The sequence below is a fragment of the Mytilus trossulus genome, chromosome 1 (genome assembly GCF_036588685.1).
Source record: "Mytilus trossulus isolate FHL-02 chromosome 1, PNRI_Mtr1.1.1.hap1, whole genome shotgun sequence".
Lineage (NCBI taxonomy): Eukaryota > Metazoa > Mollusca > Bivalvia > Mytilida > Mytilidae > Mytilus > Mytilus trossulus.
The window spans coordinates 19,103,009-19,122,944 of NC_086373.1; the positions used below are offsets into that span (position 1 = coordinate 19,103,009).

At 33.0% G+C, this 19,936-nt stretch overlaps 1 protein-coding gene across 3 annotated transcripts in view; it reads right to left on the reverse strand.

Moving 5' to 3' along the window:
* Nucleotides 1-6,966: 6,966 nt before the first annotated feature.
* LOC134717762 (protein RFT1 homolog) overlaps nucleotides 6,967-19,936 on the reverse strand; it is a 30,079-nt gene continuing 17,109 nt past the window's right edge. For all 3 annotated transcript variants that reach the window (XM_063580266.1, XM_063580272.1, XM_063580259.1), the window contains exons 9-16: nucleotides 17,848-17,926; nucleotides 16,678-16,728; nucleotides 15,912-16,042; nucleotides 14,756-14,900; nucleotides 12,695-12,800; nucleotides 11,835-11,963; nucleotides 10,786-10,906; nucleotides 6,967-9,931 (exon numbers count right to left, since the gene is read on the reverse strand). In XM_063580266.1, the coding sequence (XP_063436336.1) occupies nucleotides 9,686-9,931; nucleotides 10,786-10,906; nucleotides 11,835-11,963; nucleotides 12,695-12,800; nucleotides 14,756-14,900; nucleotides 15,912-16,042; nucleotides 16,678-16,728; nucleotides 17,848-17,926 (1,008 nt within the window). In that variant the 3' untranslated portion in view covers nucleotides 6,967-9,685. The remainder of the gene's footprint in view (nucleotides 9,932-10,785; nucleotides 10,907-11,834; nucleotides 11,964-12,694; nucleotides 12,801-14,755; nucleotides 14,901-15,911; nucleotides 16,043-16,677; nucleotides 16,729-17,847; nucleotides 17,927-19,936) is intronic.

Below are 19,936 nucleotides of genomic sequence, written 5' to 3' on the forward strand. Positions count from 1 at the left end.
ACAAAAATGGTAGGCATATGGATAGGATAACTCAAAAATTGTCAAGTCAAAGTAGACAATAAAATTTGTATCTATAAACAATCAAAATAATTTCCTTACATATATACATTCCAGTATGACATCATAAATAAAACACCTTATTCATAACTTGGAAAGAAATATTTCATTTCATCTGGAATGGTCAACAGGGTAAAAAATAAACAACAAACGCTAATAGATAATTACAATAATAGAGCACTCAAAATGATAGATAGCACTCAAAATCATTACAGTTAAAATAGGAAAACCGGTCGAATAAACCTAAAGTCTCTTTTCTCAATCAATTAAAAAAAATGTTTTACTTTGAAATGAATTAAGAAATTGACACTCTGAAATCTTTCATATTCACAACACAGTAGCTAGAAATCTTTTAAGACTAAGGTAAAATGATAAATACTCAGAGGTTGAGGTCAAAGAAAAATACTAACTAAGATTTTTGGCACAGAAATCAAATGGGAAATTTGAAAATAAAATGAAATGAAAAAAAAAAGATGAAACTGACCTGGATAAAAATCTACATAAATAATTTGATTGATGGAATTGGTCACATGGTATACTACAACAAACTGATAAACACAAAGATATGTCTTGCTTGTCTAAACTAATCACAAACCTAAACATGGATATGAAATGTTGTGTACATCTGTAAACCAAACATTATTGACTTACTACTAAAGATTACCCTTAAACTGACTTAATTAATTTTAAAGTTGATACAGCCTGCTCAGTCAAGAAAAGACTTATATTTTGCTTTTAAGACTCGTGCAGGTGAGACAAAATTTCCACACTAAAATTGGAATACAAAATTGTAAAACCAATCAAAATATATTCCTATTACAAATAGGACAATCCTTTAACAAAATACACAAATAATACCAGTTACCTTAAAATAGTTAATACAAGGAAACTATTGTGTTATATATTGCAAAATAAGAAAAGTTTTTAAATGTTATTATCCTGAATCTCAGTTTGCTTCAACTTTATCCACTTTAATATATCAATCAATGTTTCTTTATTGACTGTAATTGTCAAACAATTGTCAAATAAATTTCTACAATAAAATACTAAATGTACAGATAATCAATCATTTTTGTAGAAACTATATCGTCTTGGGATCCAAATTTAAAGACTGAGACTAGAATGACTTATTATTATCATTATTTTGTTAGGGTTTTCAATTCATCAATCTTTTACACATTTGATCAAAGAATAGAATTCAATTAAAACACATTTAATGTTTTTAAAAACTAATATATAGTAATACTGTAATATGACTTTGAACTGCAATATTTTTTTTTTTTTAAAGAATTCTACTATTTTCAGATTCAAAAATATTTGTACATGAAAAGCTTAAAATATTCAAATTTTAAAGTAAATTTGGATTTTATTAGATAAATACTTACCATCATAAATTCTGAGTGTAACCCCAATTGCGTCATAGGTCAGATGGAAAATCCCAACTAAAAATAAACGTATTCTCACTGGTCCGGACATATACCCCTGTTTGCCCATATTCTTCCATTCAATTTCCTCAAGACAGAAAACATAAGGAAAGGGGATGAAGGGGAGGTGGGTGGGACCTTTAATTTATGATGGTAAGTATTTATCTAATAAAATCCAAATTTACTTTAAAATTTGAATATTTTATAGCTATAAATACGTTACCATCATAAATTCTGAGTAACAGAATCTAACGTAAAGCTGAATCCCCTGTAACAGAAGAAACAGGAGGAAAGTTCAATCTTTGTGCTGAAACTATAGGTCCAAGAGAGTATAAACTCTCAGCAAAAGTAGCCATAGATTGGAGGTAGTGAGATATAAAAGAGTTCTCATTTCTCCAGAAACCTGCAGACAGTACCTCTTCCAAAGATGCACTGTTAAACAGAGCCCAGGATGTAGAGATACCCCTAACATCATGAGCTTTAACATTAAAACTATTTAAAAGTTCTGCCTTAGAAGAACCATAAGCTAAAGATATGCATTTGCATATCCAAGTAGAAATAGTTTTAACAGAAAGATCTGAGATTCCTTTTTTAATAGGAATAAAGAGTCTTGAGTTAGAAACAGAACGTAAACTACACGTTCTTTCCAGATAAATAGAAAGGATTCTTACTGGACATAAAAGTACAGAAATAGAATCGCTAGGGAGTGCAGGAATCACAACTGGTTCTGCACCCTTATCTGGAATCTGATTCTTTGCCAAAAAAGCAGGATCCGTTAAAAGAGTAACAGAAGATTTATCCCTGTTAAATCGAAGGCAAGCATCAGAAATAGAGAAGGCATGGATTTCACTCCTTCTCCGTCCAGAAGCCAAAGCTAAAAGAAAACAGCATTTATAGGAAAGAAACCTTAAATCTATTGTTTCTGCTGGTTCAAAAGGAGGAAGTTTTAAAAAGGATAAAACTAGTCCAAGGTCCCACTTAGGAACTAAAGTTTTTTGTCTTGGTCTTTCAAGACTAAAACTACGAACCAAAAGAGAAATATGTTCATTGATTCCAAAATCTGGGCCACCAGAAATATGAATAGTTCTTGAGATAGCTGATCTATATCCCTTAATAGTAGAGGGACATAATCCTTTGGATTCAAAAAGAAAAACTAGAAAGTCTGCTAATTGTTGTACAGTGACTTGGAAAGGATCAATTTCCCGCTCACTACACCAATCTGAGAAGATTGACCATTTTGCATCATAGACAATGCTAGTGGAGTCTCTGACAGACTTTGTGAGATGCTTGGTTGCTCCTTCAGAAAAACCTCTCTTTCTGAGGCTAACCCTGAGAGAAGCCAGGCGTGTAGATGAAGTTTTTCTGGATTTTGATAAAGAACCTTGCCCTTGATTTGAGACAGAAGGTCTGGTCTCAGAGGTAGAACTAGAGGACAAGCACATGATAGGCGCAGAAGGTCTGGAAACCAAGACTGTTTTGGCCATGCTGGAGCAATAACTATGATCTTGCAATTTTCCCCTGCTATTTTCTGAAGTACTGGGGAGAGAAACCTGAAAGGAGGGAAGGCGTACCCGAACATTCCTTTCCAAGATAGGCTCATTGCGTCTACTGCAAAAGATTTTGGATCTGGAACCGGAGACACAAATGTTAGAAGTTTGTGATTGAGACTGGTCGCAAACAGATCTATCTGAGGTGACCCCCAATGAAGAGTCACAGCTTTGAAAACTACTTGAAGTAGTTCCCACTCCGTGTTTACTGGAGCAAGAGATCTGGATAGAGTGTCGGCTAGAATATTGAGGTGCCCCGCAATATGTCTCACCACTAGATGAACCTGGAGTTGAAAACACAGAAGGAGAATGTCTCTGGCTATCTGATAAAGAGAAGGTGAATGAGTTCCTCCCTGATTCTTGAGATAAGCTACAACTGTTGTGTTGTCCGTGTCCAGAATGACAGACTGATTCTTTAGAGACATTTGGAAATGATTCAGTGCAAACAGAACTGCTTTCATTTCCAATACATTGATATGCTCTTCCAAAAGATCTGGACTCCAGACTCCCGAGATTGTAAGCCCCTCCAGATATGCTCCCCAACCGAGGATGGAGGCATCTGTGAATAAAGTTAGACTGGGAACTTGAGGGGACAGACATAGGCCCCTCATTACATTTTCCCGTACTAACCACCATTGAAGGTGTGGAAATAAAGGCTGAGTGATTGGAATCAATGCTTCCCATTCTTGTGAAGCTGCAATCCATAACTTGTGTAGATAAAACTGAAGCGGACGAATGTGAAGTCGTCCCAATGGAATTACATCTGCCAGAGAGTTCAATAGACCCAGAAGTTGCAAGAATTGACGTGCTGTGACTGATTGAACCGTCAGGAATAAATGTATTTTCTGACATAGTTTTGTAAATTTCTCCTCTGGTGGGAGGACTAGGCCTACACTGGTTAGGAAATGTTCTCCCAGGAAAACAAAGTCTTGAGACGGAATTATCTCTGACTTTTTCCAAGAGATAAGGAAGCCTAGGGACAGAAAACAATTGATGACCAAATCTGTCTGAACCCTCAATTTGATTGGGCAAAATTCCTTGAGAAGGGAATCGTCCAGATAGGAATGGATCTGAATAGACAGGGAATGTAGGTGAGCTATAGCAGCCTGCATGATTTTTGTAAAAGCCAAAGGGGCTGTAGACAGGCCAAAAGGGAGAGCCTTGAACTGGAAAACTTTGTTGTTCCAAACGAAGCGAAGGTATTTCCTGTAAGTTTTGGAAATGGGAATGTGGAAATACGCGTCTGAAAGATCCAGAGAAGTAGTCCACATTCCCGGAAGGATTGAAGCTCTGATGGATCTGTTTGTTTCCATTTTGAAGTGGGGAACAATAAGAATTTGTTCAGAATAGATAGGTCTATGACTGGCCTCATTCCTCCTGTCTTCTTTGGAACCAGAAAAAGACGGGAATAAAATCCCGGAGACAGAGTTAAGATCGACACCTCCTCTATTGCAGCTTTTTGTAACATAGTGTCCACTTCTACTGACAGAAGTTGACACTTGACTGGGTCTTGTGTATGAGACAAACTTATTGGAACTGCAGATAGAGGAGGTGGGTTCTTGAACTGAAGTGTTAATCCCCCTCGAATTATTGACAGCACATAACAGTCTGAGGTAATTTTCTTCCACTGATTTAGGAAAAAACTTAACCTCCCCCCTACTGGTATTGATTTTTGAGGAACTTGTTGTAAATTTTCCCCTGGGGAAGCTGTCAATAACGTACGAGGGGGCAAGAACCTAGGTACTAGACCCAGGTTTCTTGGAACCCTTAAAACCACCAGAAGGCTTACCTGAGCTTTTTCCTGAGTTATTGGGTTTGTTCTGCGGTTTGCCGTAGTTATTCTTCCTTTTCTTAGCAGAAGAAGGAGGACCACCTGAAGCAGAAGTACTATTAGAACTAGATGTAGCATTAACCGACCTCTTGCCATTAGTAACTTGTACACTAACTTTGACTGGAGGAGGATTTTTGCTGAGTTCCTCTTGAACCCGCTGTAAGGGTAAACCAAACATCTTGTCAGAGAGTGGAGATTTCAGTAAAGAATCTTTCAAAGGCTCAGCTATAGAAATGTTTTCAAGAAACTCTGCTCTTTTTGATAGGGTGCAATTAGCAATAGAACCCATTAAAAGCAACTGAGATGAACCTAAAGCTTTATCCAGTTGAAGTAAGAAGGATCGTACTTCTGCTGGAACAACCGAATCTTCGCTGTTAAGCAAATGTCCGGTTGCAGCTAGAAAATGTTCGGCTGTGCCAAGAACTTGAGAAGCACTACGAAGGAGATTCTCAGTCTTTGACCAAACAGGTTGAGTGAGACGAAGACCATCTACTGGCTTTTTTCCCAATAAAGATGACATAGATTTGTCACAAATGGGAACAAGTCTACCCAGTGAAGAATCAAAGATATCAAAATCCTTGTACTTAACCTGATCAGTAAAGGATGACATTCCAAATCCTGAGATATTGTTATTAGAAACCTTTTCACTAGCAGAATTAGCGATACCTTCATTAATAAATTGTAAAGCAAAAGCCATATGGCCAGATTCAGGAAAAGAATTGTGAGAAGTCACAGTATCCTGAGAAATACCACAGGAAGCCTCAAAAGTTGAAGAAGGTTTCTTCGGCTTGGAAGGAGAGAGAAAAGGGATATGTGCTTCATCCCTCATCAAGGTATACACCTTATCCCTAAGATCCTTCAAGGAAGGAGGATCCTCAGTCTCCTTGGTGGGAGGTTGTTGAGCTGACTTAGAAGAAGGCTCAGGGGCCGTCTTCGATACCTTGGGAGAAGAAGAACTTTCAACATCCTCATCAGTGAGGAAAGCCCTTTCATGACTCCCAGGGGAAACAGAAAGCTCGTCATCCTCCCTCTCATCACATTCTACAGACTTAGCTGGAGAAGGTTGATGAGAAGAAACTCTATTTTCCAGTAGAGTCATACGACTGGATAGAGTATGGAATTCTGCCTTGAACGACTCACCAAAGTCTAAAAGTAACTTCTGTAAACCATCCAAAGGTGATGCATGATCAGAAACCTGAGTACCATGTGAAGAACTAGAAGCTTGAGAGTCAGGTACCGTGGTAGAAGGAGCTACTGCAGAAGTCAAAGATACTGCTATGGGTAGAGCAGGAGCTAAAGGTGGTGCAGTAGCTACCCCAGAAGGGGGACCATAGAAATTGTCCCTATAAGGCCAAAAACCAGGTTGGTTTGGAATAAACCCACCATAAGGGTAAGACTGTGGCCAAGGTGGCTGAGACCATGAGGGTAAAGGTTGTGTGCCCGTGTTGGGAAGCATATACCCACAATAGGATAATGGGGGTCTAGAACCTGGCAAGTTCAAGCCCATAGCTGTACCTGGGACAGAACTAACAGTACCCGCTGAATTAACAGACCTAGATAAAGTATGAGTCACCGAAGTTGACGTAGGTACCCCCCCAAAATGCATGGCCGAACCTTGTGAAAGGGTCGGATAGGTAGCATTACCAGACACCGTTGTCGAAACTCCGGTCAATGTACTGGTAGTTTGGGGGGGACTTAAAGGTAGTGACCCATCTAAGAGATAGTCCGAACCAGGAATACTTACATACGGACTATTTAAATTAAAGTCCATAATAAATTTTACTTTAGTCAAAAAAAAAAAAACACAAATAATTTGTTTAGAAATTTAAACAAAACAAGGGAATATATTTCCAATAAAATACACAATATATATGAAAAGCAATTAAGCTATTCAAAAAACTAAACACTTCTCTGTTGAATCTGTTTGATGTGCACGTGTGACCTATGTCGCAGATGGAAATTGAATGGAAGAATATGGGCAAACAGGGGTATATGTCCGGACCAGTGAGAATACGTTTATTTTTAGTTGGGATTTTCCATCTGACCTATGACGCAATTGGGGTTACACTCAGAATTTATGATGGTAACGTATTTATAGCTATAAAATACACAAACATTAAAATTATACCTTATTACACAGTCATGGTTCATTTAATATAGAGTATTTTAAGGCATTAATGAAATAATTTATCTTTACTATCAAGGAAAAACTTTAAATGGAAGTTTTAAAAAGAACAATGCATATCAATCCCCCCATAAACAAGAATGTGTCACAAGTACACAGATGTCCCACTTGCACTATCATTTTCTATGTTCAATGGACTGTGAAATTGGAGTAAAAACTCTAATTTGGCATTAAAATAAGAAAGATCATATCATAGGGAACATATGTACTTAGTGTTTCAAGTTGATTGGACTTTAACTTCATCAAAAACTACCTTGACCAAAAACTTAAACCTGAAGCGGGAAGAACGAATGAACAGAAGGACGTACAAACGGACCCACAGACCACGAAACATAATGCCCCTCTACTATCGTAGGTAGGGCATAAAAATAAAATCAACATTAAATTTCCATCAACATATCACATATCTTTTGGGGCCTCTGCGGCCAAGTGGTCTAGATATTTTAACTACAGTATCACTAGCCTGTCAATAGTTAAGTTTTATTTTGAAACCCTGCAGGTGCTTTATACTCTGTCAAAGATTGCCAGATCCCAACCAAAGAAAAGTGAGTCTCTTTAAACACTCCAGCTTCCTCTATTCAATAAAATCTGACCCCTACTAGATGAGCAAGAGTGCTGATATGACATTAACACCAATCAAAATACTTGATCTGTGAGAATAAAAAAAATCAATTTTGGATCAGAAAGTACAGATACAATACCAAACTTTTGATTATGAAAACATCCACATAAACAATTAATATGTATTGGATATTTGATCACATTTAACACACACTTTTTTGTACACAAGTAGACACAAAAAGGGACGGTAAAGCAAAGGTCATTTCCAGAACAAAATATATGTATAACATAAATGGTGTTTACTTATTGAAGTATGGTATTTACTAACAATATGAAAATAATTTTCATCCTTAACTACCCTGTTCTAAAAAATATCAATACCTGTACCTTTATAGTGAAAACTGAAACCTATTTGCAATTGTAACAGCTTTAGAAACAAACATTGAAATCAATTGTCCTTAAAAAAATAATTTGGGTCAAAACTTGGATTAAATCATGTCTATTTTGGTATTTAACACATTTAATTAAATGTAGAAGAATGTACAAGAGTTTTTTTAGTTGAATTTAAAAGGGCTGAATGGTACTATGTATCGAACAGGTAATGTTATTTAGCATTCAGGAGCCAATTAAATTTCCTACAAACTCTAATTTCCTATAAAAGGAAGAGATTCTAAACCAATCTTTACACAACATTTAATTATGATGCCTGAATAAATTGTAACTTTATATCTGTATCATGATGATGCCGAAACTGATTGAAAACTAACATCGGTTTCACAACGAGGAACAGTCATGCAACTTAAATTTTAACTAAATTTGCCAAACTGACTGTTTAAGGTAGCACAATACAAAGATTTTTTTACTTCCAATCACTAACCTTTGAAATGCTGTAACTTTCTAATAAAAGCATAGAAAGTATATAAGAGGTATATATAGATAGATAAAAGAAGAATCTTTTAAAAGAATGCAATATTTTTATTATGCAATCATTATGTTATCAATTATTATGTAATTAGTGGCAAAATCTGGGTAAGCTCACTTGAATGAATTTAGCTCTATCATCTCTTTAACTATACAGAAAATTTAAAAGAAATCTTAATCAACACATCATGGGCTTCAAAGTGGTGTCTCAGATTATCTCTATGGTATTCCATTCTCTCATAAATCTCTAATTAGTGTAAACAACCTAACCACGTAAAAGAAGATAAAGTTTAATTAGGTTTAAAATTTGTTCTATACATTCTATCTGAAATCTAAGACACACTTTTGTAGATAATGGCCATATGAACAACATATAATAAAATCAACCCTCTAGGGATACCTATGCAGAAGCTAATTTCATTTGAATGTGGAAATTTGGGGGAAAATATTTTAGACACAGTTAACATTATAATTGGTTACATAACTGTTGCTTAATATAAACATTGCATTAATTTGAAAGAATCTGTTAGCTATCCAAAGCTACAACTTTTATAAATTTTCAAACATTATTAAGAAAGTTACAGTTTTTTAAGACTTGTGTGTTGGAGTCCTAAAATCTTTGTATTGTGCTACCTTAATCTATTTCACTGAATTAAAAAAAAAAATTAAGATCACCCACTTTCAAAAACCTAAACATTCTTAGAAATCCAAGGATCTAAGAAAGAATTCACAAAAGAAACTTCTCAAATTCATTTAAATATTTATATGCACCAAAAATATCACATGTCTAACTAACATATCCTCTTCCTTTACAAAAATATTTTTTATGTAAGTTTGATTTATCATGTTTATGCCATTTTGTCTATTTAACATCAACATTAACAACTAAAACTGATGAAAAATTGAAAATCACACAAATTACATTTTGTTTATTACCACAACTTATCTTTATAAAACTTAAACACCGTAAGTGCAAGATATAAAATGTAATATGAAGAATGCTTCTTTTTGTAAGCAACATAGAAAAACTTCAAAAAATTTATACCAAACATAAAGACAGCACTTAAAATGTAAATACTATTTTCTATTTAAATGCAAACAACATTCAATAAATTAGAAAAAGTTAATACATTAGAACTACATAAAACTACGAACAACATTATTCTCTTTTTTTGTCTTCTTCAGACTTTTTTCTTTCTTCTTCCCTCTTTTTAGCTTCTTCTGCCTTCTTTCTTTCCTCTGCCTCCCTCTTTTCTGCTTTTGTCTTTCTATAATGCTTTATAACAAAGTCTGAGACATCAGTCTCTGTGAAGTAGATTACTCCTATAACTCCTAGTAGACTTAGACCTCCTATTCCTACATGTACTAATCGGAATATAAGTCCTTGATCACAGCAGAAAAAACTCTGAAAAAAGCAAGTAACATTATACATAGCATGTTTTATAATTGATAAAATTGCTTGTTTCTGAATACATTTTGTATTACTATTTTCTTCTTTTACAAAACACACAATTTTCATTGGCTTGTTAAATATGGTTAAAACTGTAATCTCACATGTCTGAGAAAGCAACTTTTCTAGCTTTTTCATTACAATTTTTTTCATACGTGTCAAGAATAGTTAATGATTGCCTATCAATAAAATAAGCACAAAATAATCAAAGAAACACTTTCTAACATCAAAATTTGAAATAGTAGTCTTTTTCTTTATGGAAACAAACTTTTTTAGATTTAGGAAAATTGCATCTTGAAGACAGCGTTTGGTAGTTTTGTAACAGTCTGCATACACAGCATACAGGTCTGTAGAACATTTTTACTTTGTTGAACATTTAATCCATCAAACTTAGAAACACGAAAATAATAATAATTCAAAATGTCATCCATTAAATCATCAAGATCCAGCTATGAAAGATTTTATCAAACATTATCTTATTGGGGCCTTTTATAACTGACTATGCGGTATGGGCTTTGCTCGTTGATGAAGGCTGTACGGTGACCTATAGTTGTTTATGTTTGTGTCATTTTGGTCTTTTGTGAATAGTTGTCTCATTGGCAATCACACCACATCTTCTTTTTGATATTAAAATCATTAAATGCACATAGTAGCATACTCATAAGTCTATTTAAAAAAAAAAAAAAAAAAAAAAAAAAAAAAAAACCAACATTAATTATAATCATGATACTTTCAAGTTGAAACTTTCGGATTCTGTTTGAAAGATGTTTTTCAATAAATATGCTAAATTAAAGAGAAGATATTCTTACCTCTGACAGTTTCATTATTAAAGATGAAATGATGAGAGATATACAGAATGGTATAGAAGGTATCAGTGATTTCAATGGCCTATATTCTGTCCCATGATAAAACTCTCTGATAAACAGTAAACTGGAAAAGAAGAAATTGGTATTAAATCATAATGTTTCTATTTAATTTGTGGGTAAATTATATCTCTTGATAAATAAATAGCACATTTTCAAAACTGTGAACAAATACAAAGTGTGATGTAATAAATACTGAATGTGAGGAATTCAAATTCGAATTCTATTAATAAGAAGTTAGTATGTTGAAAATAACATACTAAAAGAGATTTTCTTTGTCCATGAAATTGCAATTTTATGGATCCAAAGGACAACAATTAAAGACAGCCTATCAGATCAGTGTTGTCATGAGATTTTCAAGAAATGGAGAAAGTATGACTTTTTTACCAATTAAAACATACGTTTTAAAATATCTAAATGAGAAAGGGAGACAACTCTACCTCAGAAATTATTTTTCCTGAACCAGTAGGTAATGGAGAGATAACACCATTGTGATAACCTATAGATTAGTCTTTGATAAATTGTCATTTTAAAAAATATGTTCAAAATGTATCGTTGTTTCCATTAAAGAAATACTTGGTATGAGTGAATTGTCCAGTGCTACACAACATGTCATGGCATATAAGAAAATTACAGCTGAAGTAAATCAAGTATAAATATTTCATACTTTTTTCTCTTATTTACTTGTTTACAACTATTAATCTTTTTGATGCAATACACATTGAGATCAGTAAAAAAAAAGTGTTTACTACAAATCTAATATTCATTGTATAATTCAAAATCAATACAATACTTAAATTGGCACAAATTACTTTCAAAAATTTCAAATATGATTTTTTAGGAATCATGCAGGATCAGCCACAAATAGCCAAACCCAAATTCTTTCACAGACTAATTGACTATTAAGAAAACAGAATAGAAGTTTAAAACTGATTGATTTTTTCTTCTTTTCTTTAAATATGTCAATATGCTGCAACAAATTATGAGGTATATACCTGTAGAATATCCTAGTCATCATGGTAAGTATATTGGCTATGATAAATCCTGCTCCTCCAAAGTATTGTGGTATAAGTAGAGTGGACACTAGGGACACTATAGAAAATAACAGCATCTTCTTATTGTAGCTGGAAATGAAGTACAGTTGTAATAACAATTTATTTCTGACACAATTACTTGAGTAAAATTCAAATTCTAAAATTTCATATTGACAGTGACTTGAATTTCAAGGTTTATCTCAAATCAAGAGACCCTAAATCACTTATAAGTATGGTGAAGAAGTTATCCTACCAAACAGCTTATTTTGAATATTTAACAGGAGAAAACTATAAAAGAGGGACCAAAGATACCAAAGGGACAGTCAAACTCCTAAATCTAAAACAAACTGACAACGCCATGGCTAAAAATGAAAAAGACAAACAGAAAAACAATAGTACACATGACACAACATAGAAAAAAACTAAAGAATAAACAACACGAACCCCACCAAAAACTAGGGGTGATCTCAGGTGCTCCAGAAGGGTAAGCAGATCCTGCTCCACATGCGGCACCCGTCGTGTTGCTTAAAAAAATCATTCAAAATAGTCAAACTGATATGTACTGATAGTAATGTAGCTTTATATAAAAATGTTATTGTAACACAAAAGAGTGGTAAAAAATACCAGAGGATCATTTAAACTTGAAAGTCTAAATAAACGGACAAAACAATGACCATGGCTTAAAAAAAAGCACATTTTCATCAAGCAATAAGTTTTTTCCTCCTAAATTTCCTAAGGAAAAAAGAGGCATGTGGAAAATGCACCAGTGCAGCCTTGACAAGGTCAAACTAAGGTACACTTAATTTGGATGAAATAGTTACCTGTCTGTTTCTGCTATATTCATTAATGCAAAGTGGAAACATTCCATTATTCCATTAATAGCCAAGATTAACACATAGACACAGAACCACTTCAATATATATGGCCCTAAAATAAAAAAAAATAAAAATATATTCATAAGATTACAAACATTTTTCAATATACATAATTCAGGGACAAAACTTAAAGGGGGCCCAGTCGCCCATGGCTCCTAGATTTTGAGCTGGGCCCCTAAACTTTCAGTTAAATTTCAGTTGAACATATAGAAACTAATTAATATCTGGTCTGGGCTCCTAGCTTGAAATTCCCAAGTTTAGTCCCTGCATGTGGCCCTACAGTAAAAAACAAAATTAACACCTACACACAAAACTAATTCAATATATATAGCTAAGACATGGGAAAATTATCTCATATCTTATATACAGAAATTTTTGCATTAGAAAGGAAAACACTCAAAACAGCAAAATTACTTTTTTTCTTATAAAATATCTTAATATAAATTATGATGGGGTATCATCACCAATGAGACAACTTTCCACCAGAGTTCAAATCAAGTGGATAAAGGAATTATGTTTCATCGTACGGCTTTCAAAAATGAGAAAATCATGGTCAACTATAAACCTAGTTAATAGCTACATAGTGATAATGATGGGAACCCAATTTTGGACAAGACTGTTTTGAACCTTAGCATGTGTGGCTCACTCTTAGTGTTACAATTTAATTATGATATTAATTAATTCACTGTCCTATGGCCATGACAAAAATCAACAATTCACAATGAAATTGATTAATTATATTTCCTTTCAAAGGTGTATGTTTCATAGATTAATTACGTTTCTTTCTAAAGGTGTAAGTTTCCTTGATTAATAAGTAGGTTAAAGTATGGTCTTATTTCTGTATAGATGTCAAGAATGACTAAAACATCACAAACATGTCATAGTCATGATAATTGACCTATTACTGATCTAGTATTAAAAGTGAAGTCTCAATAGTTGACAAATGTCAATTGTGATCATAAACATCTTGTAATTGATCCATTTTTTCCCCCTGGAGTCACTTCATGTCCATGGAGCAAGGTTTTTCGAGCGCACCTTTTTCCTTTTCACATGAAGTGACTCGAGAGAAGAAAAAAAAGTGTATAACCAGTGTAAAATGAGAAAGATGATTCCATGCAGATAACATAAGCATTGATCATAGAAAGATGGGAAACAAAAGTTTTTACATACAAAATCAAAATAAAGTAATTGATCCCTTTGATAATAAACTAGAGGATCTTAAAGCCTGTGTCTCTCACCTTGGTCTATGTGCATATCATAAACGAATAAAAGTTTACAAAATTTATGAAAATTGTAAAAAATTGACTATAAAGGGCAATAACTCCTTAAGGGGTAAATTGACCATTTTGATCATGTTGACTTATTTGTAGGTCTTACTTTGTTGTTCATTATTGCTGTTTACAGTTTACAAATGTATCTCTATCTATAAAATTCAAGATAATAACCAAAAACGGCAAAAATTTCTGAAAATTACCAATTCTGTTTCAGTAACCCAACAACAGGTTGTCGGATTCATCTGAAAATTTCAGGGAAGATAGATCACAATTTTAACCCATGTCAGATTTGCTCTAAATGCTTTGGATTCAGAGATATAAGCCAAAATCTACATTTACCATTATGGCAGCCATCTCGGTTGGTTGTCCAGGTCACCGTACACATTTTAAAAACTAGATACCCCAATAATGATTGTGGCCAAGATTGGTTATATTTGGCGCCCAGTTGTTTTATAGGAGAAGATTTTGTAAAAGTTAACAACGCTGAAGCCGTACGCCAAGTGAAGAGAAAAGCTCACTTGGTCCTTTGGGCCAGGCGAGTTAAAAATGGATATTTTACACAAATAGTCTCATAAAATTAATTTCAAACAACAGCCTAATGATAAAAACATATTTAAAAAAAATTAGAGTCTGTACATACATCAACAGACAAGTCATAAAATTTAATTTGAAACCAATACAAAAGTTACTTGTGGCGAGGAGTGCAGAATTATCAAAATGTTGCAATCATTACCTGAGCCTTCAGATATATGTTCTCCTCCATATAAATCTAATAACAAGAAAGCGTAGTTGTTCCCAAATACTAATATAATACAGCCAATCACTAGCATCACTCTAAGTAGATGTTTCAGTACTTGATAGGCTAAAACAGCTTCATCCTGGAATACAGATAACATGCATGTCATTTACCAAATCAATTATTGACTATGAATTGTGACCAATCAAATTTTGGAGTAATGCAAAATGTTCTTACAATATTATAGCAATAAACTCAATAAACAAGTGAACATGTGAGCTACTACGCACTGATGAAACCCCCACCAAAATACTTGACACTAAACAGGAATTTGTTGAGTGATGAATCTGAAAACGCATCATATGGTATGGCTGCCTTATATGAACCCTAAAACAAAATTTCAGAAATCCTTGTTAAGTTGTTCCTGAGATAAAAGCCTAAAAAGGTAAAGAAAAATATTCATGGGACGGACAGACTGATGGGCGGAAGGATGCACTGATGGATAAAGGAATGGACAGACAGAGGTAAAACAGTATATCCCCCCTTTTTTTTAGGCACATATCAATATTTTGTTATTTTATTTAAGAACTGAATGCTCTTTTTTGTAAATTTATTGGGGTGTAAAAGCGTTGACCGAAGTACATTTTGTATGAAGCGCCGAAGCGCTTCATACTAAAAATGTGCGCACGGTCAACGCTTTTACAACCCTATAAAGTTACAAAAAAAAGCATTCAATACTTATAATTACATTTTTACCTATAGGATCATGAAAACACGCCTTTAATCATGTTTTTATTTCATTTACCTGTACACTTTATTGTGGGACCTCGTGTCATCATGAATGAAAAGTTGCATTGTGTAATGCAATTGATTAAGGAATATCACGAGATTGCTAGTTAGCCAATCAGAATAACGTATTATAATGAAACATACATCTAATGTAATTATTAGCATTTAGATCATGACTTTTAAATGAGCCTGTGAATGAATCATAAGATGACTCAAGCATGACTTTATAAAATGATTGGTGTTTGCTTACAATATGGCATTTGAAGTTTCTAACCCATAATAAACACTTGTTGAAACAACAAAAATATGGGTAATTCACTTAAAATCAATGAGACTAGGATCAATAAATAAAAGTGATGCTTACTTTTGGTTGCTCTACAAATTTCTTTCCTCTGAGAAGTAACTGGGAAAAAAAGACTCGCCCACTTTCTTCCACTGGTTGAAAAACAAATCTTGGAATCATGGATCCTAAATTATTAACAATGCCATACACACCTGTAAGGTAAAATAAAATGTTATGTTACTGTCATAACAAGAATGTGTCCATAATACATGAATGCCCCACTCCCCCACTCATTTTCTATGTTTACTGGACAGTAAAATTGGGGTCAAAACTCTTAATTTGTCGTTAAAATTAGAAAGATCATATCATAGGGCACATGTGTACTAAGTTTCAAGTTGACTGGACTTCAACTTTATCAAAAATCACCTTGACCAAAAACCAACCTCAACGGATGGACGGAAGGACAGACGGACAAACGGACGCACAGACCAGAAAACATAATGCCCCTCTATCGTAGGTGAGGCATAAAAAATATCAAGTTAAAAATATCTTGTTATTGTTATAATCATAAAAGTGCCATAAACACTTACACTAAATAGAGAATGTGTCCATGGGACACACATGCACACAGATGATGCCCCTAGCTTGCATATAACCCTATAAAGGGGCATAACTCAATTTATATGTTATGTTTACAAATTTATGCTACATGTCTATTTTTCTTCATGGTCAGATGCAGTTCAACAATATAAAAATAATGTTTTCATGGCATTTAAAAGGTATGTCTCATATAATTTTATTAACAAATCCATAAAAAATAATGTTTTCATTCAAATAAAATAAATACCTTGGTCTGCTAAACTTAGAACTCCAAATATAGTCATAACATACTTTTCTCCTGAAAAATAAATTAATTGGCAAATTAACATCATTTTAAAACAACCATGAAAACCACATAAGGCTATGAGGTTGCGGTTGGTTATATCGTTTCTAGTTTGAATTGTTTAACATTTTTTATGTTGGGTCTCTCTGAATTTAAACCAGATTATATGGCATAGGGTTGCTCATTGTTGAAGGTTGTACAGAAATTTATATTTGTCATTGAAATTCAAATCATTTGTTATAAGAAAAAAAACAAGTTGTTAAATGTTGAAAAAAAATCTTTTTTCTTCACTTTTTCATGTTCACATGTTTTCTTCACGTTTTTGAGACATAATTTTTAAAGTACATTTCAGCTATATCGACACATACAGCTTTAAATAGTAAACCATCTATTTTAAGCTATAAATCTTTGATTAAAGAGTAACCAAATCATTCTACATATGAACAACAAGTTTTAGCAAATGAATTTGAAGTTTATGCACCTATATATATTCTTTGATAGTGTTGATAGATATTTCTATCTTGATGCAAGCTCAAATATAACAATGTATACAAATGACAAACAAATATTAGCTTTAAAAACCTTATTCATCATGATGCAATGATATACATGTTATCGCTAATGCCGGCTGACCCGGCCGCTTGAACTTATGACGCATACAATAATCACTTTTTTATTGTGGCGTCAGCTATTTTGTTTTATGATGTCATAATTTTGCGGGAACCTGTGTGATATCCAGTAATATCCAGTAATAGGATATATTCCAAAAGAGTATTTAAACAAGGGTGACTAAAGAGCTTGTGAGGCTCAGGTAAATGTATGTGCATTTTCAACATTCAAAACTAGAAAATAATTCAAGACCAAGATCTCTTTTCCCTCAAGTGCAAGAAGGGCTTGAGTTATTTATTAAAAAACTTATTTCTTCATATGCATTGTATGTCAAGAAAATATCTTGCAAACATTGATAACATCTTCAAAATACTAACATGATAAAATCTTTTGAAAATTATCATAAACAAATACTTCATTGACCTAAATTGTTTTCACATTAAAAACATCAGTTAAGATTTAACATAACCTCCAACTACTGTGCCAGTATGAATGAAATATATAGCAATACAGCAATAATCTTACCTTCTGTGAGAAATATCTTCAGCAAAGACTGTCTAAACACAGACTGTGTGAGCATGGCCATTCTTTCATTTAAAAAGGGCTAAAGAAGAAAACAAATAAATGTAAAACAGTTTTCTATTGAAGTTGAATAGGAAATTATTGTATGAATTTACGAATTTTGTATTATTTTTTTCTTTTTTCATAATAGCATTTTATTAAATCATGTTAATAGTGGGCACGGAAAATAAATTATACATATCCATTTTCAATGTTTTTTTTCCAAAAACAACAAATTTATTCCTATAATAAAAAATTACAACTCAAACTTTTTACATCAGGGTTAGAAAACATATACCATGTTACCATTGTATACTTGAAAATCATTTTTTGTTGAATTCCTTAACACTAATACACATAAAATGGGCTTTTAGTGTCCTGGTTTGAATTATTTTATATTTTCCATTTCAGGGCCTTTTACAGCTGAATATGCAGTATGTTCATTGTTGAAGGCTATGTCATTAAATAACCTATAGTTGCTTATTTCTGTGTAATCTGGTCGCTTGTAGAGAGCTGACTCATTGGCAGGTACATCACAACTTCTTATTTATATACTGGTACATACATCAATAATCTACTATCAGAATAGGGTCAACTGATGAAGCACATGTTCTAAAATCACTAACATTAAAATGTGTGAATGAACTATTACCATTGATATCAAAATAAGATTTGGAAAGTTTAGTTGTTTCATAAATTTATAACACTTGTCAAGAAATCAATAAAGCTGCTTAAACTAAATTGATAATGTTCAAGAATATTGTGGTGCAGAATTGGTAGAACTAATAGTTGGTTTATGGAACATGCTTTATTCTAGGTTATTTGGATGTTCCCTACTCTGTTTAAAAATAACAAGCTTTTTAAAAGACTGTTATAAATGGAAAGTATATAAATAAAGAAATTAAAAAAGCAGAAAAAAATGGAGGGTCCGTGTGCTTGTTTTCGAGATATATGCTGTTGAAAATTTGGCGGGAAATAATTCTCTCTAGATTTTTCTTTCACTTAACATTGGCACCTTTTTTGTTTAAAACACTATGAAAAAATAACAAGGATTTCATAAGATTTTGAAATATGGCTTTTGAAATAATATGTAATAAAAAAATGAAAAGAAAAGGAGGGGTTAGTGGGCAATTTTTTTTTTAATGTTAATACATGGATAAAACCAGAGGATTCCAAAAATATGACAAAATTTCAAAAAGTAGAAGAGCAAACATCCTTAAGTCATTTCTTTATTGAACATGTGCAGGCATAAAATATAAGCATTTACAAACATTAGATTATTAGATGATTGGAAAATGTGGGTTATATGTCAATGGGATTAAGTTTCAATTTACAGCTGATTTTTTTTTTAAATCTGTGCCAAAATAATCAACTTAATGGATATTGAAATTTAGAAAAATGTCCACCAGCGTATATAAAGCAAGTATAATAAACTGTACTGTGCAAAGCTACCTTTTGGGATTAATTAAATCTTGTAATTGGTGAAGCAACACACAAAACATGTCTCCTCAGTTAGATTTTTAGGTTTCTAAAATCAAAAGGAATGTTGAAGTCTGACAGCAATTTAAGAGAGATATATTTGCAATTTGTTAGAATAAAATGGTGACAAAAAGTGACTGTAAAAGAGGGACAAATTAACTTTACAACTTTAACTGTCTCAGCAGCTATGAAAATTTTGAGACTTTATATTAAAAAAAAATTGATATTTTGAAAGTTCATAATATTACGGCAAAATCAACATCAACAATCAAAATAAAACAGTCAAATCAGTGTATAAAGGTCATAATTTGGACCTTAAAATAAAAAACCACTGTGCAAGGGTTTATTAGACAGTAAAGATCTTTAAAATAAACCCATAAAAAGGTACAATAAAACTTTAGAAGTGACCTTATTAATTAGATTCAATATGCATATAGGTATCTATACTATATTGGCACAAAAAGGTGGCATGCCAAGACATGTTTTCGCAGAATAGAGACAGCCTTAATCATGTAAATTCAGAAATTATTGCGAGGTTTTTATTATTGCGAATAATGCGACTGAGTTGTAAACG